Below are 25,463 nucleotides of genomic sequence, written 5' to 3' on the forward strand. Positions count from 1 at the left end.
ATTAAATCAACTCAATATTTTGAAATTAGAATTTAGATATTCATAACTTAGATGAAAAGTGTTAAAACTTGTAATTTTTCTCATATCAAAGTGAATGAAATAATATATTTTAACATATGATCAAAGTATGCATAGCTTGAATCTTGAAAAGTAAAAAGCATGACATCAATTAAGATAAGTTGAACACTAAGAAGTATAACATATTCTTACATAAAGGACCAAAACAGACATTTTAATGAAGGTTAATAGCCTATTTGGCTAAGCTTCTAAAAACAGCTTATTTTGAAAAGTAGTTTTTTCAAAGGCCTAATGCATATGCAGCCCCCTAAATTTGTCCCATTTTTCCATTTTGGCACCTTAACTAAGTGTTGTTCCTATTGAACCCCTGAATTGGCCTCAAGTGTGTCTATCAAACACAATCCAACTTACATAGTAATATATATTGTGAGTTTCATTTTCTTTAGCCTTGCGCGTGAATGTCAATCGTATCTTATGTGGAAAATTCAACCAATTAAAACACCGCACCCATTTTAATTATACAGTCAAATAGGAAGACGTGTGCTATTGTGTTATACAAGTGAAGAAGCACCTGGAAAATAAGAAATCAAATTTGGAAACTAAAACTGAAAACTGAAAATTGAAAAATAAGAAACCAAAATTGGAAAATAAGAAGCCAAAATTGGAAAATAAGAAGCCAAAAATATTAAGCAACACCAGATCCTATTATGTTATTCGAGAATCCCAAAAAAGCTTCAAAATCAATCTCAAAAGGTTGGTCTTCAATTACCGATTGGTCAAATTGCTTGACTTCTTGAAAAAAAGTCGTTATACACATATTTTAATGATGTGTATAATTTAAATGCGCGGGGGGTTTTAATTGATTAAATTTTCCACGTAGGATGCGATTGACGTTCACGCTAAAGAAAATGAAGCTCACCATATATGTTATGTAAGTTGGATTGTGTTTGATTGATACACGTGAGACTAAGTTCAAGGGTTCAATGGAAACAACACTTAGTTGAGGTACCAAAATGGAAAAAAAAAGTTTAGAGGGCTGCATATGCATTAAACCTTTTTCAAAAGTACTTATAAAAAAAGTAAAAGTACTTTTGACAAAAAATAATTTGCGTTTGGCCAATTAATTTAAAAAATACTTTTAAATAGCAAGTAATGTTTGGCCACCCTTTTAAAAAGTGTTTCTAAGCGTATTCTCAAAAGTGTTTTTCGGGTAAAACCTATTTTTTTTGCTTCTAAAAAACAACTTATATTAATCTCCAGCATATTTATTTTCTCTCAAAAACTTAACCAAATACTTTACTTTTTAAAAATAAATACTTTTAACGAAAAGTAAGATTGGCCAAACGGCCTATAAATGTTCTAAATCATATCATATGGATATTTAAAATACTCAATAATTGAGAGGAATAAAAAATAATACTAATCCACTTTATGTCCCGTGAAAACAACTTTAGATTAGCAAACGGCCTTTTTGTTTTTTCTTTTGTTTTTCAAGAAGAGAAAAGCAAAGGGTTTTAGCTGTTAATACTCCTCTGTCTCTTTCTCTCTCTCAGTATACACAACATGGTCTCCCTTCTTGTACTTCACCACCACCCCTTCCCAACAAATAACTAATTAAAACCCTTGTAAAACCCTAAAAAAATTACAACTTTTTTACAGTCAGTCAGTCTTTTTGTTATATTTTTGTGTGTGGTTAAAAATAAGAATAGAAATATAGTTATAAAACTTTATCAACACGGCCGCTCAGTCTTCCTTTTTGAGCTGCACTAGCAATAAGCTGCTAGTAGTAAGCAGAAGAGTAGCTATGGCTTTCTTGGGTTTATCTGTTCAATCTTCACCTTTTAAACCTACTTCTTCTTATGTTTGGTTTTCTCCTCATTCTCGTTCTTTTTGGGCTTCTTCTGGTAAAGCCCTTCACAGGTTTGGCTACTTTTCAACCTTGTTACTGTTGTTTTTCTTGTAAAGTTTGGTTCTTTATGCCTTATGGGATTACTATTGTTTGATAATGTTTCATTCCTTTTGTTTTACTTTACTGCTGTTTTTGGATTTTTTCATATGTGGGTATTGACTCATTTCCTCAACTTATTACTGTTAATTTTCTTGTGAAGTTTGGTTCTTTATACCTTATGTAATTACTATTGTTTGATAAAGTTTCATTTTTTGGGTTTTTTCATATGTGGGTATTGACTCATTTTCTCCCTTTTCAACTTTGTTACTGTTAATTTTCTTGTAAAGTTTAGTTCTTTATACCTTATGTGATTACTATTGTTTGATTATGTTTCATTCCTTCTGTTTTACTGCTGTTTTTGGGTTGTCTCATATGTGGGTATTGACTCCTTTCCTCCATTTCCAACTTTTTTACTGTTAATTTTCATGCTTTATGCATTATGTGATTACCATTGTTTGATAAAGTTTCTTTCTTTATACTTTAAACTTCTTGTTCTGCTGTTTTGGGGGTTTTTTCATGTGTGGGTATTGACTCATTTTCTCACTTTTCAACTTTATTATTGTTAATTTTTCTTGTGAAGTTTCATTCTTTATACCTTATGTGATTACTATTGTTTATTTAAGTTTCTCTGTTTAGACTTTAAAACTTCTTGTTCTTCTGTTTTACTGCTGTTTTTGGGTTTTTTCATATGTAGGTATTGACTCATTTTCTCCCTTTTCAGCTTTATTACTGTTAATTTTCTTGTGAAGTTTCAATCTATATACCTTATGAGATTACTATTGTTTGATAAAGTTTGTTGCTTTAGACTTTAAACTTCTTGTTCTTCTGTTATACTGCTGTTTTTGGGTTTTTCCTATGTGGGTGTTTTTGCTATGTGCTTATTTTGTGTTTTATTTGGTCACTCCATGCCCCCTTTTAGATTTCAGGGTGAATACTATTTGGCTTTCTGGTTTCGTATTTACTTATTGCCCTTGTCTTTTGTGAAGTTTAAATGCTTACAGAAATGAGTTTTTGGTGTAGTAGGCTTTTGTAAAAGATTTTGAGAATATACTAGACTTTTGTATGCTTAGGAACAAGTGCAGAGATGCTTTTATACATCCATAAGACCACATTGCTGAATTTAATAAAACTATATAGTTATGAGAAGTATTGTAGTAGATAGTATATGATAACTTAGGAGGAAGACGATGGCCAAGCCAATTATAAGTTTCCGAAGAGAAATGTAAGGTCACAATGAAAGATTCTAGTGTCGTTCTTAACTTCTGTTTTAGTTGGGTGGAGGTTGCGTACTTTGTATTTATTAAGGGAATTTTTTAATATATTGGTTATCGTCAAATATTATCTAATCATATTTTTTTTTTGTAAGAAGAATGACATTTGTTTTCTTCAAGGAAGAGTAATTTGTGCTTATTTATCCACCACTCTAATGCTGATATTTATTCGAGTTAAGATATCCGTGAAGATGTTTTTGACCATGTATGATCTGATGAATAGGGAGAGAATTGAAAGCATAATGCCAGCTATTTAATGTAGCTTGCCAAGTCCTCATTTATAATCGATCTCATTCTTTCCCGATTCCAAACTGAATATCATTTGCAGGCGGGAAGATTTGAAAACTCAGAGTATAGAAAATGCATCGTCCAGCTTAGCTGTGCTTGGTGATTCCATTAAACAAATATCAAGTCATGAAAGGAAGTTATTCTCTAGTGGATTACAACAGAAAATTGAGGAAGACAGTACTTATGGATGGAATGCTGAAATTGAGGCTCTTAAAGCTCTTAAAGCAAAAAGCTCCTATAATAATAGTTACAAAAAGATTTCGGCGGCAAATTGCAGTGTCAGTGCCTCCATAAATCGGAAGGTGAAAGATGAAAATTTTGATGTTCCAACTGAAGTCAATACAAGAATGATGCGTGAACGTATCACCTCTAGCTATTCTGCCACAACCTGTATTTCAGGAGGCAACTTATCTTCAAAAAGCAAACCACCTTATAGCCCTAGTAGAGGAGAAAAGAAGGAAGTTGGAAACTGGAGAGAGTATAAAAAACATTTGCCACAACTATCTGTAGGTATTAACCATTCAAGAAGCAATGAAGTTACGCCAGTAAATAAGGTTGATGGTACTAATGTAAAAGGTTCCCATCTTAATGGGCAATTGTCAAACAAAATTATGGAAGCAAAGTGGGAGAAAGCAAATAAACTTAGGGAGGGTAATGCATCTGATCAAGTAAGAGAGAGTGTGAATGGGACTGCGACCAAGGTAGTTACTGTCAAAGCAAAAGGTGTTATCCAAGACTGTGCAACTAATAAAATGGAAAAGAATGCAATTCAATCCGTGGCAACTGATGTTGTAAATGGAACTGAGACTAAGATTGTCAGTGATGAACTAATTACCCTTCGTGACAGGCTAGGTGCAATGTATGATAAAGTTCATATAGTTGACAATTTATCAGCAGCAAAGGAAGTTGTCAGTAAGCTTACAAATCAGTACAGGCATCTTGTCCATGCGTGTGATACGGAGGCACGTCTATCTTAATTTTGTTTGTTTTTTCTGATTTCTTGTGATTTTCATGCACATGTAGAATTCTGCATTTGCAATTAAATTTGTCGCTCAGCCACTTTAGAGCTTATTTATCCTGTTTGATTGATCATACATAGGTAGCGAATATTGATGTTAAGCAGCAAACACCTGTTGATCATGGAGAAGTTATATGCTTCAGTATTTATTCTGGACCAGAGGCTGATTTTGGTGATGGGAAATCTTGTATCTGGGTAGATGTTCTTGATGGAGGTGGCAAAAACCTATTAGTCGAATTTGCTCCATTTTTCCAAGACCCATCCATTAAAAAGGTAGCTCTTTTATGATGGTAACTTTATTTGGGCTTTGTTTCTAAAGCCTTTTTTTATGGCTGCCTAGTTAAGATCTTCGTTCATGGCTAGTCATACCATTAACGTACAAATTATAGTATGCAGTGGTTTTTCTGTAGGTCTGGCACAACTATAGCTTTGACAACCATGTCGTAGAGAACTATGGGTTTAAATTATCTGGCTTTCATGCTGACACGATGCACATGGCACGACTTTGGGATTCCTCTAGGCGAACTCTGGGCGGTTATTCATTAGAGGCACTAACAGGTGATTCATCTGTCATGCGTGATGCTAGACGGATCCATGCTGAAAGGCTGTTCCATGGTGAAGGTCTGTTTGGTAAAATATCTATGAAAACTATCTTTGGTCGGAAAAAGCTGAAGAAAGATGGAACTGAGGGTAAAGTAACCGTCATTCCTTCTGTTGAAGAGTTGCAAAGGACTGAACGAGAATTATGGATTTGTTATTCTGCATTAGACTCCATAAGCACATTGATGCTTTATGAGAGTCTGAAGAATAAACTATCTAAACGGATCTGGACATTCGATGGAGTTCGTAAAGGATCCATGTATGAGTTTTATGAGAAATACTGGCGTCCATTTGGTGAGCTTCTAGTTCAAATGGAAACAGAGGGTGTGCTGGTTGACCGTGCCTATCTTGCTGAGATTGAGAAAGTGGCTAAAGCTCAGCAGCTGGTTGCTGTGAATAGATTTCGTAACTGGGCAGCTAAGTATTGTGCTGATGCAAAGCACATGAATGTTGGAAGTGACACACAGTTGCGCCAGCTGTTTTTTGGTGGCATCCAGAATAGGTATAAAGCTTTCCAAAAAATACTTTCTTGCAGAGCAACTTAATCAAAGTGTTTTATGTGTTCATTTGGCAAATTTTAGTCTTGATTCTGACATAGGTTTATTCATTGTTTTAAAATAGAATTTGTAGTTTTATAAGCTACGCAGAAGATACTAAAGGTTGTAACTTTTTTTCTTTCATTCCAAAATGATAACATACTACATCTTAATAATTTAGTCAAACTGTTCAGTCTTTTGGCTCTGAAATTAAAAAATTATAATTTTGGGATGAAGGGAGTACAACATTTTTCATTACATGTATGACCAATAAAATTATGAAACTGTTGTTAGTTTCTAAGTAAGAAGTTGGGTATTTTCCAACTCTGTCCGGTATAAACAAGTTCCCTGGCTTCAATTGAAGATATCTCCTTAGTGAGTGCTATATTTTCTCTTTAACAATTTCACATTGAGCAATGGCAGCATATAATGTCTTTAGTGTTTTTCTCCTTCAGATTGTTCCGTGCTTATTCAGTCTGTAATACCTCTCATTTGGTGTTCTTTTTCTTCCCAAAAATAATTGCTTTACAGAAGGAATCTTGATGAGAATCTACCATATGAGAAAGAATTCAAAGTTCCAAATGTTGATAAAGTAATTGAAGAAGGAAAGAAGGCTCCCACCAAATTTCGTAAAATCCAACTACATAGAATTTGCGATCCTATCGACACCGAGATTTACACTGCCAGTGGCTGGCCTTCTGTCTCTGGAGATGCTTTGAAGGCTCTCGCTGGCAAAGTTTCTGTGGACTTTGATATTTTTGATGATGTGGATAGCAATGCTGAGGAAGTTCTTGAAACAAGCGTTGATGAAGCTTTAGCTACAAATAATGAAGCTTCCAGTCAAAGCCCAGAAGTTTCAGTTTATGGATCAGCTTACCAAGCCTTTGGAGGTGGGCAGAAAGGAATTGAGGCCTGCCATGCCATTGCAGCCTTATGTGAAGTTTGCTCCATAGACTCTTTAATATCCAACTTTATCCTCCCCCTGCAGGTAAGTTGCTTTGTGTTTTCTTCCGTGATGTGGTATATAAGATTTCCTCATGGAACAGCCTAAGAAGTTCAGGCCAGGTTTTTCTTGGCTGTTGAATTTGTTTGTTAATAAATCTGCTACCTATTATGGCATGTGAGGAGTTTAAATAGAGAAGCATGGTCAGTGAGGATTCATATAGCCGACCCCTACACTTGTTTGAGACTGAGGAATAGTCGTTGTTTGCTGTTTTTATCTTGGCCCTATCTCATGGGTCTGTGGTAGAAAATTCCTACAATGTGAAGTCTTCACCGTGGTCTGCTCAACGGATAGTTTAAGGAAATAAGAACAACTAATCCTTAACTGATTGTTTAAAATAATTTTTCTACTGATGTAATAGCATGTGAGAATGATATTTCCTGAAGTGACATGATGATACATTAAGAAGAGTGATTGTGTTTCCTCTTATCATTTATGAATCACTGAAATTACTTACCTCTTGTATATGGGAGCTTTCCCCAATAGTCAGAAATTGCACCACTCTATTTGTGGGTAAGAGATACAGCCTATTGTACATTGTCTTGAGCTAATAGGCTGTGTGGGTTAGGTTGCTTTATTTTGAATGGAAAGCGTTGTCTAATAGCATTGCTCTTTCTTCTCAGGGCGATGATATATCGGGTGAGAATGGACGGATTCATTGTTCCCTGAATATTAACACTGAAACTGGGCGCCTGTCTGCAAGGAGACCAAATTTGCAGGTTTACTTCTATGTCACTCTGACTTCTTTGACTGCTGTGCATTTTGATTCCCAAATATGTGAAATGTTTATCTCGTTTTAGGTGTCACCACTCGCAATTTTCTTTTCAAGTTCTGATATAGACCTATAATTTTACTAAAATGTTGTAAATGTGCTTCTCCTTCATCATTAATTGCATGGCTCAATAAAGCGATATCAAGTAAGAACTTCAGTGGTCATAATGTTAACTGTTTCAAAAAAAAGTAAGAACTTCAGTGGTCATCGGTCATCACTTATGTTTCATTACTTGAGTACAATGTTGTTTCAAAGGCTATTTCTTTGCAATACAGAACCAGCCTGCTCTGGAGAAAGATCGATATAAAATTCGTCAAGCTTTTGTAGCTGCACAAGGGAATTCCTTGATTGTGGCTGACTATGGTCAGGTATAGCTGCTTACCGATTATAATAGTTAGTATTTCTTGAATTGGTTGCAAAATATTAACAATTTTCTTATAATTAGTTGGAACTTAGGATTCTTGCACATCTTGCCAACTGTAAGAGCATGTTGGGTGCATTCAAAGCTGGTGGAGACTTCCATTCAAGGACTGCTATGAATATGTATCCTTACATCCGTGAAGCCGTTGAAAAAGGGGACGTACTTCTTGAGTGGCATCCTCAACCAGGTGAAGACAAACCACCAGTTCCTCTGCTAAAGGTAATTGCAAACACTGTTGTGGATGGTGAAACTTTTCAGATTGATATGCAGAAGACAGGATAATTGTTGGATGTAGCAAGCGTTGAATACAGTATTTTACACCTTTTCAGCTACTTCCAAGAGTGAAAACTCCATGAACAAGAATTTTAGTGCAAGAAGTTTGATTTAATGTGATTTTGATACAGTGTAACACAAATTCCTTTTCAGGATGCTTTTGGCTCTGAAAGAAGGAAGGCAAAGATGCTCAACTTTTCAATTGCTTACGGAAAAACTTCAGTCGGACTCTCGCGCGATTGGAAGGTACTTCAGCATTTTTGACACTATCTATTCATATAATTTTTTTACGTATGTATGAGCTGAGTGAATACTATTTCAAACTCAGGTATCTGTAAAGGAAGCGAAGGAAACAGTTGAACGTTGGTATAGTGACAGAAAAGAAGTGTCAGATTGGCAGGAACAACGTAGATTTGAAGCACGCGAATTTGGACGTGTTCACACACTTCTAGGACGGGCCCGCTGGTTCCCATCAGTAAAAAATGCAACTGGATCCGTAAAAGGTCACATAGAAAGAGCTGCTATCAATACTCCAGTCCAGGTCCATCTTAATACACTTTCACCCTATTCTTTTCGTGTGTGCGCGTGTTGCCATTGTCTCTTTTTTTTTTCTTTTTCTTTTTAATAAGTTGTCTGTGCATGTATCTCCCATGTATGCCATGCTGACTTCTCAAGTTTTTGACAGGGGAGTGCTGCAGATGTTGCTATGTGCGCCATGTTAGAGATAACAAAGAATGCACGACTAAAGGAGCTTGGATGGAAATTGCTCTTACAGGTTTATCTTCCGTTGTTCTTTACAGGACTCATTTCATTTTAAGAAAAGGAAAAATGAGACGACAAATAATAGCAGAAAAAACTGTGTTCTGCTATCATATTTGCTCTGTGGGTACATCTCTCAATATCTCGCTCAGTCAGCTTCACCTACAACTTTCGAGCTCACCAATTGTGCTTAACTGCAGACAAAAAGATAATATCCAAAATTTTCATGAATGTGTACTTGGAGAAAGATTAATTTTTCATGCAAGTGAAAGGGCATGACGCATTTAGAATTTCATGTTTGCGTAGCTTAGAATTATTTGCTGTATGCGTCTTAATTTTCTTTTGCAGTGCCAGTTGATTGTGTGCGTCGTTGGACATTCAAAATTATAAAATTTGCAGTAAGTTGCCATTAGCTAACTGCTGGTACTTAATTGTTCGTCTTGGAACAGGTTCATGATGAAGTTATTTTAGAAGGGCCGGAAGAGAGTGAAAAAGAAGCCATGGCAATAGTGGTTGACTGCATGTCCCATCCTTTTAATGGAAAAAATATTCTCAGAGTTGGCCTATCTGTTGATGCTAAATGTGCCAAAAACTGGTATTCTGCTAAGTAGATGACGGATTTCATCAACAAAATACGTGGACTATCAACACGGCTTTGTTCCCTGCATTTTTTTGTGCCTTGAAATGTATAGAGATTAATCTAACTCGGTCCAGTGTGTCAGCAAACGGATGATTTTTGTGACCATCGAACTATAACTGCCTTCCTCCCCTTCCCCCCCCCCCCCCCCCCCCCCCCCACTTGTTGTCATGTAGCCTGCTGCTGTTACTCCATTTTTCATCAGGTATAGAATAGAATAGCCTGTAGAAAATTTGTGTAAATGTACATATCTTCTTTTTCTTTTTTGGTTGAGTAAGTTGTATGTAGCCTTGATTTTCATATCAAAATCTTTGTAAAAGTACATCTTACTGTTTCTGGCTAGGTGTTTATTTTTTTGGCCTTGAGTTTTTCAACATCTTATCCTCTTTTGTACACTTACTCTTATCTAGTTTGTTGTCTAGGACTGTAAGTTGAGTTAAAGATTGTTTTAGTATGAGACTGGAAAGGCTAAAGCACTTCATGAAAAGATTGATCCTTAATACTGTCTTTTTCATAATTTGACACTAAAGAACTTTAAAATAATATTAGATGCAAAATGAACCTTAATATTATCTTTTTCATGATTTGACGACACTAGAACGCCTTTTGAAAAGATTGATCAGATGCAGTTGATTTGTAAAATCAATTCTCAAATAAATTAGTTAAACACAAACTGTTTATTTTTCTTGTTTGAATATTCGTTTATAAAAAGCTATGTTGATAAAAGTGCTTCTCAGAGTAAACTACAGTAAATTTTAAAGTTTTGCCAAACATGCTCTTATTAATACAAGTTAAACAGGAGTAGAAAATACTCACTTCCTTTTTTTATATCCTTTTCTTAAGCCAGGGAGCTAGTAAATAGTACTAACAGATGGGAAGGTATAATATTTAGGGGGGTCGTTTGGTTCGTGAATAAGTAGCACTTGTTATAAAATAAAACTATGAAGTAAATACACAGAAGAAATATGTAGAGAGAATATGTAGAGAGATATCAAATTATATTACTTCTTCTCTTTCAATATTGCATCTGTGCATCCTATTTATAGGAGCAACATACAAAGGAGATATTTTGGGATATTTCCAAATTAATGGATATCCACTAGTTGAATATTTATAACACTCCCCCTTGGATATCCATTAATAGATGATGTACCTCGTTAAAACCTTATTAAAAAAAAACCCTGTGGGAAAAAGTCCTAATGAAGGAAAAAGAGTGCACATATCTAGAAATACGCTTTGAGAGCTGCCTCATTAAAAACCTTACCAAGAAAACCCAATGGGACAAAACTTGGTTAAGGAAAAAAGAGTACAACACGTATTTCACTCCCCCTGACGAAGACCAAGATTCAGATGTCGGAGTCTTCGCATTCCAATCTTGAATATCATCTTCTCAAGGGTTGAAGTTGGCAAAGATTTAGTGAACAAATCTGCAGGATTGTCACTTGAACGGATTTGTTGCACATCAATATCACCATTCTTCTGGAGATCATGTGTGAAAAATAACTTTGGTGAAATGTGCTTTGTTCTATCTCCTTTTATGAAACCTCCTTTTAATTGAGCTATGCATGCAACATTATCTTCATATAATACTGTGGGTATTTTTGTATCACACTTCAAGCCACATCTTTCTCTGATGAAATGTATCACTATCTCAACCACACACATTCTCTACTTGCTTCATGAATAGCGATTATCTCAGCATGATTTGAAGAAGTAGCAACAATGGACTGCTTGGTCGATCGCCATGATATAGCAGTACCTCCGCATGTAAACAGATAGCCCGTTTGAGATCGAGCTTTATGTGGATCAGATAAATAACCTGCATCTGCATAACCAACAAGATCTGTACTACCTTTGTTAGTATAAAACAGACCCATATCGCTAGTTCCCTTCAGATATCGCAATATATGCTTAATCCCGTTCCAATGCCTCCGTGTAGGAGAAGAGCTATATCTTGCTAGCAAATTAACATAAAATGCTATGTCAGGTCTTGTAGCATTAGCAAGATACATAAGTGCACCTATTGCACTAAGATATGGTACTTCAGGACCAAGTAGCTCTTCGTTTTCTTCCTAAGATCGGAACGGATCTTTGCTCACTTTAAGTGAGCGAACAACCATAGGAGTATTTAAAGGATGTGCATTGTCCATGTAAAACCGATTTAAAACTTTCTCAGTATAGGCAGATTGATGGATAAAGATCCCTTTTGCGAAATGTTCAATTTGCAGACCAAGACAGAGTTTTGTCTTTCCGAGATCTTTCATCTCAAATTCTTTCTTCAAATATTCAATCGCCTTTTGGAGCTCTTCTGGAGTTCCAATGAGGTTTATGTCATCAACATAAACAGCAAGTATAATGAACCCTGATTTTGTTTTCTTAATAAAAACACATGGACAAATGGCATCATTTATATATCCTTCATTTATCAAGTACTCACTTAGGCGATTATACCACATACGCCCTGATTGTTTTAAACCATATAATGATCTCTGTAATCTGATTGAATACATTTCCCGAGACTTTAAACCAAATGCTTCAGGCATTTTATATCCTTCAGGAATTTTCATATAAATTTCATCAAGTACGCCACATAGGCCGTGACAGCATACATCAGTATAAATAATGTGACATCTTCTGTTGTTTGGACTGCTGGCCCAATAAACATTACGTTTACCAAGATGGATCATTTTACTTGGTAATTATTCTACGTCAACATGCTTTAAGAGACGTAGAAATCAAATCCTCACAACCTTATACAATATTGCGCGCTATATTGTATATTGTCGACAAGATATCATGTTGTATCGGTTCGCAATTCGACATAACTTACTGAGATCTCATCACTTCATTATTTTCAGGTACCTGAACCTCCTATAAGGTTTATGAAGTGTTATGTCGTAGCTCTTCAAGAGCACATTGTCTCCTTATTATGATCATTTGCTCCTCCCCTTTTCAAGGATTATTATATTTGGAACCGATTGGTCTACCATGCTCCATGCACGCTGTAGACTTTGTCCTTCAGGGACATTAAGAGCATTTTGCAGATAAAATATGAAATAGTTGGGTCAGCAAATGCTTCCAGCATTTGACTTGAATTATCTGAGGATCATACTGATGATAATTCACAACATATTTCTTAGCTGCTTATTCTCTCCCCCTTATTTTAGTGACATATGTCCCCATTTTCTTTGGAAAAATTCATCTGTGTGCATCATGGTATATCCATTAATCATGTACCGCACATCAAATGCTAAAAGATGGAAATATCTAGTTCCTGACCCTGAACCAAATATGAGGGGAGAATTTATCAAAATTTATTGATCTGAAGCATACAAGTGCTGTTGTATGCAATATATCATATCTCAGACCAACATCTGAAACTCTGTTCTCATAAGCAATGGTTTAGCTATATTATGGAGGCATCCAATGCCAAACCAACTTAGATATAAATCAGCATTATCAAGATGATTGTCTTGATTACATATTCTGAAAATTGTGCTTCCAACTCAATTATTTTGAGCAAGCAACTTTATAAATGTCAAACTGCCAGTTGACAATAAACATACATGTGACTGTCTTAAATAGATGCATCTATTTAAGACATCACATTGCAGGTGAAGGGGCCCACATTCACCTTTTATATTTTTCAGAATTTTGGGGATTCAGTCCCAACATTAGCTGGTGTAATCAACTTATCATGAGAACAAGCAACACAAACAAATTCTTGAAGAATCTTCTAGTTCTTCAATATGTTTTTTTTAATACTCAATTAACACATCAGATTTAAATCAGGACGATCAAAATGGTCTTGTCAACTGATAAAATTATCTGTACCCGTAAACTTCAAGTTTACTATGACGAGTGCTATTTCCTTTAATAAACTTCTGGTTTACTATTGCATGAAATTTTATGTCAAAACTTCTGGTTTATTGTGACATGCGATCTCATCATGCTCGGGTAACGCTTTACACACGTGACCTTACCCGTAATAAGTTGGAGATATTCAATCTTCCAATCATCTGTAATCTCAATATGATGACCATTTTTCTCGCTGGTAAACTTCAGGTTTACTATAATTTATTTTCCGATCGAAATAATTATGATCTGAGATGAATGGTACTATCATATATAAGCTCTTCGAGAGACATCAATTTGTTCACCATAATCATATATTATTTGGACACTGCTAGTGTCATGATACTTGTAAATAAATAATTAGCTCTTCTGGAGCCTTTGATCATTAATTTCTATTACCAAATATTTCTTAAATACTTCTGGTACCATTAAAGCAAATTTCGACACTACTGGTGCCACGAAATAAACATTGAATTCTAAACTTCAATATTTCAAACATCTCCTTCAGGGAGATTCATCATTAACTGAGTATTTTGTATCTAAGCTCAAACACATAATAATCAAATCCTTCATAAAGAAATACATTAATTGTTATTTCCTTCAAGGAAATCAATAACAACTAACCATAATGTATTAATTTGGTTATAGGAGAAAACATTCTACTCTGCTTCTTTTTGCCTTAAAATGATACTTTAATATGTTTCGACGTACAACAGGTACGTGTAGTAATGTCTGAATTTCATACCACAAAAATATAACATCTACATTCCTTGTATATTATCCCTCCAGGAGATAACTTGTGGTATTTGTTCATTCACTTCGGGGAATGAAATCTGATTATTTAAATGTGTTTGAAATACGACGCTCATCAATAACTCATTATTTTGCTCAAACACAAGAAGACATTGCTTCAGAGTATTTCTCAGATATTTTGGTAATTCTTTCTGCTTCAGGAGTAAAGTTTCAGAGTTTTACTGCTTCGGGAGTAAAGTTTCAAGTTTTACCACTTCAGGAGTAAAGTTTAAAGGTTGACTAATTCAGGAGTAAATTTCTGAATTCTACTAATTCGGGAGTAGATTTCAGAGTTGTACTATTTCAGGAGTAGAATTAAAAGCCTTACTACTTCAGGAGTAAAATTCACAGTCTTACTACTTCTGGAGTAGAATTCAGAGTTTTACTATTTTGTGAGTAGAGCTCAAAGTTCTACTACTTCGAGAGTAGAGTTCAAAGTTTGCTACTCCAGGAGCAAATTTATGAGTTTAGTACTTCAGGAGTAAAGCATATAATATTAAGAATATTTCTTCTCAATTATTCTATCTCTTCTGGAGATGAATCATGATATTTTCACAATCAAATGCACGTTTATATTTATAGGCTTTACTACATATTATCACATTCACTTCAGAGAATGGATCTGTATTTGCAACATTTATCAAAAGTTTTCATTCTTCAGGAATAAAACATAATTATCTGAACGTGCCTTAAGCATATCAAATCGTGATAGCTTATAGCCTCTTTTAAGATATTGCTACTTCAGGAGCAAATCGAGGCATACATATAATGTGGAGATTTTTTTTTTTTTCTAACACATCTTCAATCATAAGCACAATAAGCTCGTAAAAATATTACCACTTCTGGTGTTCACGGATATAACTCATTTAATCAATTCATATTTGCGAACTAACCTTCCAGTAGAATATTGGCATAAGGCCTTCAACAACTTTGGTTTCAAGATATTTTGGCAAAAAGAGGCCGAAGTGCTATATTCCATAGTAATATTTAAAAAAAAGAAAGGCCATGTTTCTTACTACGTTGATGGTGAGCTTCTCCCAAAAATCAATTTAAAATTTTCATAGTTGTTAAAGTCAACAACAATCAACCATCAAAACAAAGATAGAAAAATACTTGGAACATGTTACCTGAACTGTTTAGACTAAATAAGTACTGCAAGTCCTTTACTTTATCTCCAGGAGGCACGACTTGTACTCAGTGTAATTCCATGAATTGCACCTTCGAGGCTTTCAAAGTATTTGCTCAAAATGGCTGAGGCTCGTGCTGATAACGTGTTATAAAATAAAACTATGAAGTAAATACACAGAAGAAATATGTAGAGAGAATATGTAGAGAGATATCAAATTATATTACTTCTTCTCTTTCAATATTGCATCTGTGCATCCTATTTATAGGAGCAACATACAAAGGAGATATTTTGGGATATTTCCAAATTAATGGATATCCACTAGTTGAATATTTATAACAGCACTAAGATTATAATTTTAGAATTTAGATCTTGTATTTCAAATAAAAGTCAAAAAGGATTTTAAATCTCTTAATAATTCGAGAGGAGTCAAAATCATCACATCGTGATAGGAAGTTTGGCGCTTCAATTAATAATGATATGAAAGGAAGCAATTAGTGGTGGACCAATCACTTGAAAAGAAAGAAAAATAATTTTTCAAAGTCAATTACTTTTGTAAGTGGACATTAGTTATTTAATGGGAGTAATGTAGGAAACTTTTAGATTCAAATTAATGCACTTCATTGTGTTGAGCGATCTGAACGATATATCCGAAGAAGAATTTAACTTTTACACAATAAAACAATATAAAAAGTATTAAAATTTCAAAATTCCTTGAATCCAATGAAATCTCATAGAATTTCTAGAGCTTTTCCCAAAAACATATATCGATTTCAACTAATTAAAATTAAGGCTAGTCGATTCATTTTTCATATGTTATCAAGATAGATAAAGGTGCCTTCAACAGCTAAATTTAGGAGAATGCATAGAAAATATTCCAAAATAATACTTAGAATAATACCATTTGTTTCATTTTTTTTTTAATCACGCAATTTCAATCTATATTAATTTCAATCACATGCAATGTGTCACTAATCATGTACCAAATATGTGATCGCACTTATAACCCGGTTTACGGTTGGACGAAACATGCGACCCCATATATTATCTAGAACATTAATACGGCAAGATTAAGATCCTTAATCAAACTAAGAAGATTCCCTAATTATTCATGTCGCTCCACTTAAGCTCATGTTAATTCAATAACAAACACCAAAAGTTTTCTTTATATTTTCACTGGCATGTAAGATTAAAAGACGACGAAAAAACATTAGATCTAAAATAAACAAACATATCAACATGACTAAAGTTAATCATAACTAATGGACAGAAGAAGATTATGTAAATACTTACTGAAAATCTCACTTATCTCACATCAAATTCCACATTCCATTGTGGAATTTGACATCATCTGCATGTATTTCTTATTTTATTATGTCATATTTCTTGTTAATTAGATATGCATTGATTATAAAAAATTATAGGCCTTTCAAGACAATCCATTAATATAAAATTTTAGATTTACCTCATTTTTGTGAGGTTAAATAAGTATACTAAATTCAATATCAAGGAAAATCTTATCACATGAGAATGAGAGTGCACATTCCAAATTTTGGAGTTAAATGATAAATCACATCAATAAATATTATGGTAAAATGGTAAGTTCATTCAACGGCAAATCTTTAATTCTGCTTATGAATTCGATAAAATCAATAGCTTTGACCCAAATTTTATTTTTACATATTCAAATATACTTAATATATATATAATTAATTAATTTATCTAAAATTCAATAAGCTAAATTTCTAAAATTCAACACTCATAAACTCAAAATTTTAGCTCTAGTCCCTATCCATCCTAATTTAAGGTCTTGAGTTCAAACCCTGAAAATGCAATCGTCTCAAAGTAGAATTTCTAGGGCAAGTGGAAATTAATCAAGTCAAAATGAATATCGAATACTAGGTAAAAAAAAATGATAAATTACACTTGAGACAACAAAAGGAAAACAAATGAATGTGGGACCCAACAACAAAAGAACAAGCCAATATAGAAATTGATGCATCATCCAGCACAATATACGTTTGTGGAGAGTGACACAAGACACAAAGGCATTGAATTTCTGCTGTCAAATCTCGCCATTGTTTTTCTGGTAAACTTCGAATCATTAGTTTTTTTTTTTTTTTTTTGAACTTCTAATCGAAATCTTTAATATTTGTACTAGTTTTATTTTAAAGATTCCTTGTTATCTCATTGAGTTTTTCAATCCAGAATACTGTTAACAAGCAGTTTAGATCTATCTTGTTGTATTGACTTCCCAAAGTTTCAACCTTTTGTTGTGCTCTTGTATTCTTTAGTATAATTAGTAATATGGGGGTCTTATTGAACTTGTCAAGATGATGCATATATTGAAAACTTGGAGGACTTTTTCTGTTTGGTGGATTTCTAATTATAAGGACTAAATTAGAAAGAATGTTTGGTCTAGAATTTGTTAAGTGATGGTTGGTCAGGAGAAAGAATGTAACTTAGATAATTAGGACTCTATTTACAGAGACAGATTCAAAATTTGAAGTTTGTGAGTTCATATTGCGACGGTTGGTCAAGAGAAAGAATGTTGATTTAAGGGAATCTAGGATATAAGCTCTCCTAATTTCGACATCTCTTTGCATTTTCCAAGAATTTCTTAAGCATGGTTGGTCAGGAGAAAGAATTTAGCTTGGATAATTAGGCTTCAATTACAGAATTGGATTCAGAATTTGAAGTTTATGGGTTCGTATAGCGATCCCACGTTAATGTATACTAATAACTAGGTTCAAAGACAAATATTTATTAAGTGGATTTCTTAATATATATATATATATATATATATATATATATATACACACACACAACGTCTGGGAAAAAGCTACTCAATTCATGTGAACATGTATATTACATGCTAGCTCCACCTCTGGCTATTTAGCATGATAATTCTTTGTTTTCCCTTTGTGATGTTGGGTTTGATTAGGTAACATGTTTGGTATACCATCGTTTCGATATATCTAGGCTGGTTAACCATGGAGAGGCTTCTCCAGTTGTATACCCGTAACAATTACAAACAATCAATTATGACTCCCTTTGGATTTTGATCTTTTAGAACCTGACAGAGTATTTGCTAGAATATGCAGGTGAGCTTTATTTTCTCTTATTTATGGTTTTCAGGTCCTTAGCTTTTTTAAATTAACTTGCTTTGTCTTGGTATGAGTTAACGTCTATGGTCCTCGTCATGATGATGGATCTTTTTATGTTTATGTGTTTGTTCCTGATAAATTTAGGATATTCACATTTGTCTGGAGAGTTTCTCATGGTGCTCTTAACTCTTTTGCTGCGTTGTTCCTTAATTGACTCGAGTTTTAATCTAGTTATAGGAATTCATGTCAACCATGCAATTATGAAGAGGTAGACTTATTTATGCACATATCTGCTGGAGCGGCCTCAGAATATTCGGAAAGAATTATGGTTCCAACATTAGAGTCCACGAGAGGTGGTGGAGGTTCAATTAAAGTGGGAACAACTGGTACAATCGGTGCCCTCATGTCAAGAGAATTGGATTCAAAAACATCTGCTTCTCCGACACCTGTATCACGTAGGTACAGGTCTCCTACTGTTTGTTCATTCGCTACTGGTGATGCGACCAGTCCTAAAAGAATGAAGCCAAGAAGATCAATGGATGAAGCTAGCAGCAGCGGGGCATCTGAAGATAACAAAAATAGCCCCGAGATAGTCAGGAAGGCAAAGCAGTACTATAACTGTAAAACTCCTCAAATTCCGATGCTAGAATCAGAAAACATTTCAGTAGATGGAACTCCTATTAGGCAGAAAAAGGGACCAACATTGGTGGAAATTGTGGACGTAAAATGTGGTAGTGCGGAGAAAACATGGGCAGCCCCTATGAAGAATCGCCTGAAGAAACTTAGCTTTTCAAAGCTTTCTGCGAGCCCTGTCTAGACATGTGGACCTTCGAGTACAGTCAAACCCCTCTATACCAATATCTTTTGTTCAAGTATTTTTTGACTGCTATAGCGAAATGTTGTTACAGAGAACATATATGAAAGATGGGTTATTAAAAAAGAAAAAAAAAAGAAAAAAAAAGATAGTTGTTATAGTGAAATGTTGTTATAGAGAAGTCTGACTGTATCAGCCTTGTAAGTGGATCCAGGAATTGCTCTTGGGCGACCACGTTCTACAACTTCTATCCACAAAACGCATGCTGATTATGAGCTTATTCTGCTCCCTTTCTTCTTTTGTTTCATGGCCAAAGATCCAAGTTTTTGTCTGGAGTAACCGCTAGGTGAAGGCACATCAGCAAAGTTGCCAAAGTTTGCTACACATTATCTTGATGGCCTATTTTCCAGCTTACTGAAGTTCTCAATTTCTTGCAAGACGAGGCATCCTATTGTGCCAATGCTGCCTATTTCAACTGTAGAATTCCTTTTGCAGCCATCTTTTCAGCAACAGTAATGCCTAAGCCGTTAAGTTCTTAGATTGCCCCTTGAGTTTGAAGTGAGGTGGCCTGGAGTTGGTATCCTTCTGATGTGAGAAGCTGAGAATTGGTCATTTTGGTTAGGCCTAAATTCCAAGTGTTTTTACATGACTTCTGTGTCACATAGATTCTGTTTTCTAACAAAGTGTAAACTAGGGTGATTGAAGATTGGCTCTATTCATGTGGTTGTAGTAAAAAAAAAATAAAAAAAATCAATAAAGGTGCTTAACTCCATTACCAGCTTCAAACTACTTGTTGACTATATTTTTAACCAAGACAAGAATTGGTGATGATAGTTCTGAATCTTTCTTCAACTATTTTTAGAGGAAAATCTATCTCGTTCCACTGATTCTGTCTAAAAGCTAAAGAAGAAAAGTAGTAATGTGGTTATGAAGCACTTATCCCCCACCCTAAAAAAAAAAAAAAGTATTGTGGTTATCAAGTTCAATGATACTATAGTGATTTCAAAACTTTACACAGTTATACCTATTCCCACCCCTCACAAAAGAAAAAAGAATGCAAAAAAACAAATGTGGCTTGGAAGCTCACTGAATTTCATATCAGAGCCAGGTTTCGATCCTGGGACCTGTGGGTTATGGGCCCACCACGCTTCCGCTGCGCCACTCTGATTGTTGCTACCCAAATTGCAGAATTTGATTTATAGACCATTGTGGACTAGTATGGAAATTATTTTACAGGGTGTCTCTGGCCCAAAGACACAAAACTGTTGCTTAACGAATGCAACAATATTTCACAAATTCATTTTAAAAAAAAAAAAAAAATCTTAACAAATGACTAATTCCTAAATAACCTACGAGAGATCTTGATAGATAATTATCGAAGTATTGGACGCAAAATCTTGATTAGTTCATTCAATAAATGCAAAGAAAGTTCGCACTATTTTAGTATTATTTCAAAAGTAAAATAAAACTAACTTCAAGTAATTGCTCGTAAGTATAAGTATGTAACAAAAAAAATAAGATAAATATATCCTACTACAATCGATTTAATAACTAGTAATGTATAAATTGTAATAATGTTGAGTTACATGAATTTTTTTTATTTCATTAAGTAAGTTCATTAAATATAGAAACTTACCTTGTAATATCAATCCCTAAATAGTCTTTACGGAATTGAAATAAAGCATTAGAGGGAGGTGAGCACCAAAACACAATATGTCTTCATCATTAAAGTTACGACAATCCCAAATTTATCTATAGTTCGCAAGACAATCTGTCACCTTATTTGTCTCCTCGTAAATATAGTCTACTTGAGGTTCAAATAGAAACACGCAATAATTTAATTATACGTGAATAAATATATTTTATAAAATAAGCCGGTTAGTCAATATTTGAAAATCAATTTAGACAATAAGTAAAAAATCTAACTTATGAACTCTCATGAATAAATATGACCTGATAATATTTTTAAAAAATTACACCATCTAACAATATTAGTTAAACTCAAAAATGGGGTCTTATCCAAACCAAAGAAAATAAAATATATAGGGCAAATAAGAGAGATATTTTTATTAGTTTGTGAAAATCGATAGTGAACCCTTATATTAAAGCTTCCAACTTGCAACCTAGAGAGAAATAGTGAAAAAGATTGCAGCTTTTGCATTCAAACAGGGAAAAAAGAGGTATCTTTGAAGTGGGGCTTGGATAGAAGAGGATAAAGAATTTCATAAACCTATAAGCTAAAGAGTTTTCAGGTGAAGTTTAATGATACCCTTTTGCTCTTTCTTATTACTGGTAATAATTTTGCTTAGTATTTGCTGTTCTTGAATGAGGAACACATTCTTGATAATGAAAGTGGAAAATCCCAATTATAGTTTGTAATTACCTAGAAGGTCTTTTCTTGATTTCCTTTTACCATTTTTTGTCTAATGTACTTTATCTGCTAATTACTGTGTTGACTTGACAAGAATAAGGGTGACAGTTTACCAAGGGTGTGGCCTAATGGTCAATGAAGTGGGTTGGAAATCATGAGGTCCGATGTTCAAATCCTAGCATAATAAAAACACTAGGTAATTTCTTCATATGTGTCCAAGTGTTAGTGGATAGAGTCATCCGGTAGTGTGCTGGTGGGAGATAGCAGGTAACCAATGGAATTAGTCGAGATGCGCGTAAACTGGCTCGGACACCATGTTTATGAAAAGAAAAAAAAAGAAAATTAAAGTCCACATTTCAAAACCCACCTTTTGTTATGTAGTCAACTAGTTTGGGATTGATACATAGCGAGAAAAGGCCATAAATAGTCCCTTATCTATAGGAGTAGGTCTAAAATGGTCCCTTAACTATACACTTACCGGTTTTAGTCCTTTAACTATCCAAAAACTTGTCAAATTTGGTCTCCATCTATTTTTTTATACAAACTCATAAACCTTCGTGAGATTAATCATTAAACCATTCCTCAGACCTATATTTCTCTCTCCCTGCTTTTTTTTCCTCAAGTTCATTCTTTAACCTCAACTTTTTGCCTCAAGTTTTTTCTCGCGTTTCATAACCGACGGAAAACCGACCCAGTCCGTCGGTTTTGTTAAAAAAAATTAAAAAAACCGACACTCTCATATCGGTTTTTTTTTTTAAATTAAAGAATGAAATGTGGGAACTTGGAATCAAACCCGGGTATGTTCCTTGGCATTAAAGGGCTTTACCACTAGACCACTGATATTTTTTGTTCATATACTTACATTGATTTAATTTATACTGTTTTTTCGCTCTAAAAACGGAGACGGAAAAAAAACCGACGGACTCCATCGGTTTATTTTAGAAAATAATATAAAAATAATTATATTTTTTCGCGCATTTTTGTGCAAAAAATAACTGACACAGTCCGTCAGGTTTCTTAAAAAAAAGATTTAAAAAAATTATTGAAAAAATCGACGGAATTCGTCGATCTTTCCGTCGGTTTTTCCATCGGGTTTTTTCCGTCGGTTTTTACCAGCTTTTTAGTAGTGTTTGAGAAGAATGGTTACAGAAATTTTGTGCCTGAGTTTGTCTTTTCGAATTTTAGAGACTCGAGAGCGATACCAGTGCCAGAATGCTCTTTTTTTTTTTTTTTTTTTTTAAACAAGAGGAACTTGAGGAAAAAGAAGCAGGGACAGAGAAATATAGGTCTGGGGAATGGTTTAACGATTAATCTCATGAAGGTTTATGAGTTTGTACGTTGTTTGTATAAAAAAATAGACGGAGACCAAATTTGATAAGTTTTTGGATAGTTAAAGGACTAAAACCGGTAAGTGTATAGTTAAGGGACCATTTTAGACCTACTACCATAGATAAGGGACTATTTATGGCCTTTTCTCGATACATTAGCTGATATTGTGTTATTGGTTGCTATGTTTGGTCAACTATACTATTGGGGTGCATAGACCATAGTTACCAATTTCTATCTGAGCAAAAATCAATTTTGGCTTATCCGAAATATCAAAGCACAAAACTTTTGCTTGTTTACCTTGTGATATATAATCGGATGAAATTTTTTTCTTTTGATTTTTTTGTGTAAGAATTCCATATAGACGATTAGAGATTGAGAAGAAAAGCAATTGAATTTCTAAGTTTCCCTTCAGGCCCTCAAGGATGGATTATCTGTCTTTGCCTCATCGTGTCGCACTCTTTCATTGGCTGTGGACAGTTTTGGTGTTGCCTTCGAGCTTATTGTTGTAATAGTTCGACTTTGGAAAGTGCTTTTGCAACTTTTGGCTGCTAATAAGCTCCCAGATTTGTGTATTTGTTAGAAATTTGTGTTTTTAGTTCTTAATTTGACTGAGTCAATTTTCTTGATATTCGTCTGTACAAGTGTGAAGTGTTTGTTTCCCAAGTTAATACTCCCTCCGTTTCAATTTATGTGAACATATTTCTTTATTAGTATGTGACAAAAAGAATGACCTCTTTCTATATTTGCAAACAATTTCCACACAAAATATATGTGACTCATTGAACGCCACAAGTTCAAAAGTCTTCTCTACTTTCTTAAACTCTGTGCCCAGTCAAGTGGGTTCACATAAATTAAAACGGAGGGAGTAGATTCTATTTGCCAGGCTTTACAACTTGTACTTTCTAGCTTGCACATGTTAACACAATCTCTTTTGTATAAACTCGTTGAAGGGAAGACACAGAAGCTTGTGTCGTGCTTCTTACTGGACTTATCATAGTCTTACTTTATCTAATATGTCCATTAAAAAGAAGAAATGTAATCTACTGACAGTCATGTTTTTTCTTCTTCAGTGGTTTTGCTGCTTCCCGAGCTACTTTGGCATTGACACTCAGAAAGGCATAATGGCTATTTGTGGTTCAAGAACTCATATTGGCCATTTCATTGGCAATATCACTGCTAGGCGCCTGCAGTATAGTTTGTCAGTAAAGAGTTGTGCTATTTCTTACAACAAAAGAGGCTTTCAAAATGTTAGTAAAGCTAACATCAGTTTGGGAAGCAAAGGACGGTCCAATAACTTAATGCTTAACCAATATTTCACAACTAATGTTGCAAAGAGGAGGAGCAACCTCAATCCACACAAAGGATTTGGATTGGAAGGTTTTCGCAATTTATCCCAGGAATGTTTCTCTTCTGATACTTCTAAGGGCATGGAACAAGTTGTAGATGTTGCTGATTCTTCTTCTGAAGGAAAGATCCCGTTGAAGCTAAATTCGGGATCATTTTACCTACCTCATCCTGCTAAAGCAAAAACTGGCGGAGAGGATGCTCATTTTATTTGTACCCTTACACAAGCAATCGGTGTAGCTGATGGTGTTGGTGGATGGGCTGATCTCGGTATCGATGCTGGGTTATATGCCCGTGAATTAATGTCTCACTCTTTAGCTGCGATTCAAGAGGAACCAAAAGGTTCCATAGACCTAATCAGGGCACTGGAGAAAGCGTACGTGAGAACAAAAGCAAAAGGCTCGTCTACTGCTTGTATTGTTTCACTCGTTGATGGGGGTCTTTATGCAGTTAATTTAGGAGATAGTGGATTTATGTTGGTTAGAAATGGATGTGCTGCATTTAAATCACCTGCACAGCAGCATGGTTTTAATTTCCCATATCAACTAGATTGCAATAATGCTGGTGATTCACCTAGCTCTGCCATGGTTTTTAAAATTACTGCTGCACCTGGAGATGTATTAATTGTTGGTACAGATGGTCTTTTTGATAATCTGTTTGACGACGATATCAGCGGAGTTGTAATTCAGGCCATGGAATCTGGCTTAGGGCCTCAGATGACTGCTCAGAGGATAGCAGAACTAGCCCAGCAACGAGCAATGGATCAAACTAAGTCCTCGCCTTTCTCTGATGGAGCTCGCGAGGCTGGATTTGAGTACAATGGTGGAAAGCTGGACGACATCACTGTAGTTGTTTCTTACATAAACGAGTAATTGAAAATCCATAACATGCTGCAATTTTTGAAGACACAGAAAACTGAAACTTGTGACCAGCTTGGAGGAGAGTCACAAAATATAGTCTATATGTCAGAGGCATCGGTTAGAATTTTGGCGTTTTAATTTGTTTGTGGAACAAACACAAGAATGAGAGGGCTACAGCAGCATTTTGGATCTAGCTTAGAGTTTACATCAGTTTGATCCAAGTGTTTTACTTTATGAAATTCAAATGGCATGTTGGAATCTTTAACATTTATTTGAGGAAGGATTTTCTTCTGTATATTTTTCCTTAGTAGATGCTTTACT

At 34.6% G+C, this 25,463-nt stretch overlaps 3 protein-coding genes and 1 non-coding gene across 4 annotated transcripts; 3 read left to right on the forward strand and 1 right to left on the reverse strand.

Moving 5' to 3' along the window:
- Positions 1-1,516: 1,516 nt before the first annotated feature.
- Positions 1,517-9,920, forward strand: LOC132616514 (DNA polymerase I B, chloroplastic/mitochondrial-like). Its single transcript, XM_060330963.1, has 12 exons — positions 1,517-1,938; positions 3,566-4,491; positions 4,629-4,816; positions 4,954-5,645; positions 6,211-6,667; positions 7,306-7,401; positions 7,730-7,822; positions 7,900-8,094; positions 8,302-8,394; positions 8,477-8,689; positions 8,834-8,923; positions 9,357-9,920. Exons 1-12 carry the CDS (start codon positions 1,823-1,825, stop codon positions 9,516-9,518), a joined length of 3,321 nt encoding a protein of 1,106 aa, XP_060186946.1. The 5' UTR covers positions 1,517-1,822; the 3' UTR covers positions 9,519-9,920.
- Positions 9,921-17,252: 7,332 nt separating this feature from the next.
- Positions 17,253-20,024, forward strand: LOC132618057 (uncharacterized). Its single transcript, XM_060333114.1, has 2 exons — positions 17,253-17,406; positions 18,656-20,024. The coding sequence occupies exon 2, from the start codon at positions 18,705-18,707 to the stop codon at positions 19,239-19,241; it is 537 nt and encodes a 178-aa protein (XP_060189097.1). The 5' UTR covers positions 17,253-17,406; positions 18,656-18,704; the 3' UTR covers positions 19,242-20,024.
- Positions 20,025-20,334: 310 nt separating this feature from the next.
- Positions 20,335-20,406, reverse strand: TRNAM-CAU (transfer RNA methionine (anticodon CAU)). The gene has a single exon. It is a non-coding gene; the product is annotated as a tRNA-Met (tRNA).
- Positions 20,407-21,261: 855 nt separating this feature from the next.
- Positions 21,262-25,437, forward strand: LOC132616474 (probable protein phosphatase 2C 55). Its single transcript, XM_060330885.1, has 2 exons — positions 21,262-21,490; positions 24,009-25,437. Exon 2 carries the CDS (start codon positions 24,060-24,062, stop codon positions 25,152-25,154), a length of 1,095 nt encoding a protein of 364 aa, XP_060186868.1. The 5' UTR covers positions 21,262-21,490; positions 24,009-24,059; the 3' UTR covers positions 25,155-25,437.
- The last annotated feature ends 26 nt before the right edge of the window (positions 25,438-25,463 follow it).

The sequence above is a fragment of the Lycium barbarum genome, chromosome 11 (assembly GCF_019175385.1).
Source record: "Lycium barbarum isolate Lr01 chromosome 11, ASM1917538v2, whole genome shotgun sequence".
Lineage (NCBI taxonomy): Eukaryota > Viridiplantae > Streptophyta > Magnoliopsida > Solanales > Solanaceae > Lycium > Lycium barbarum.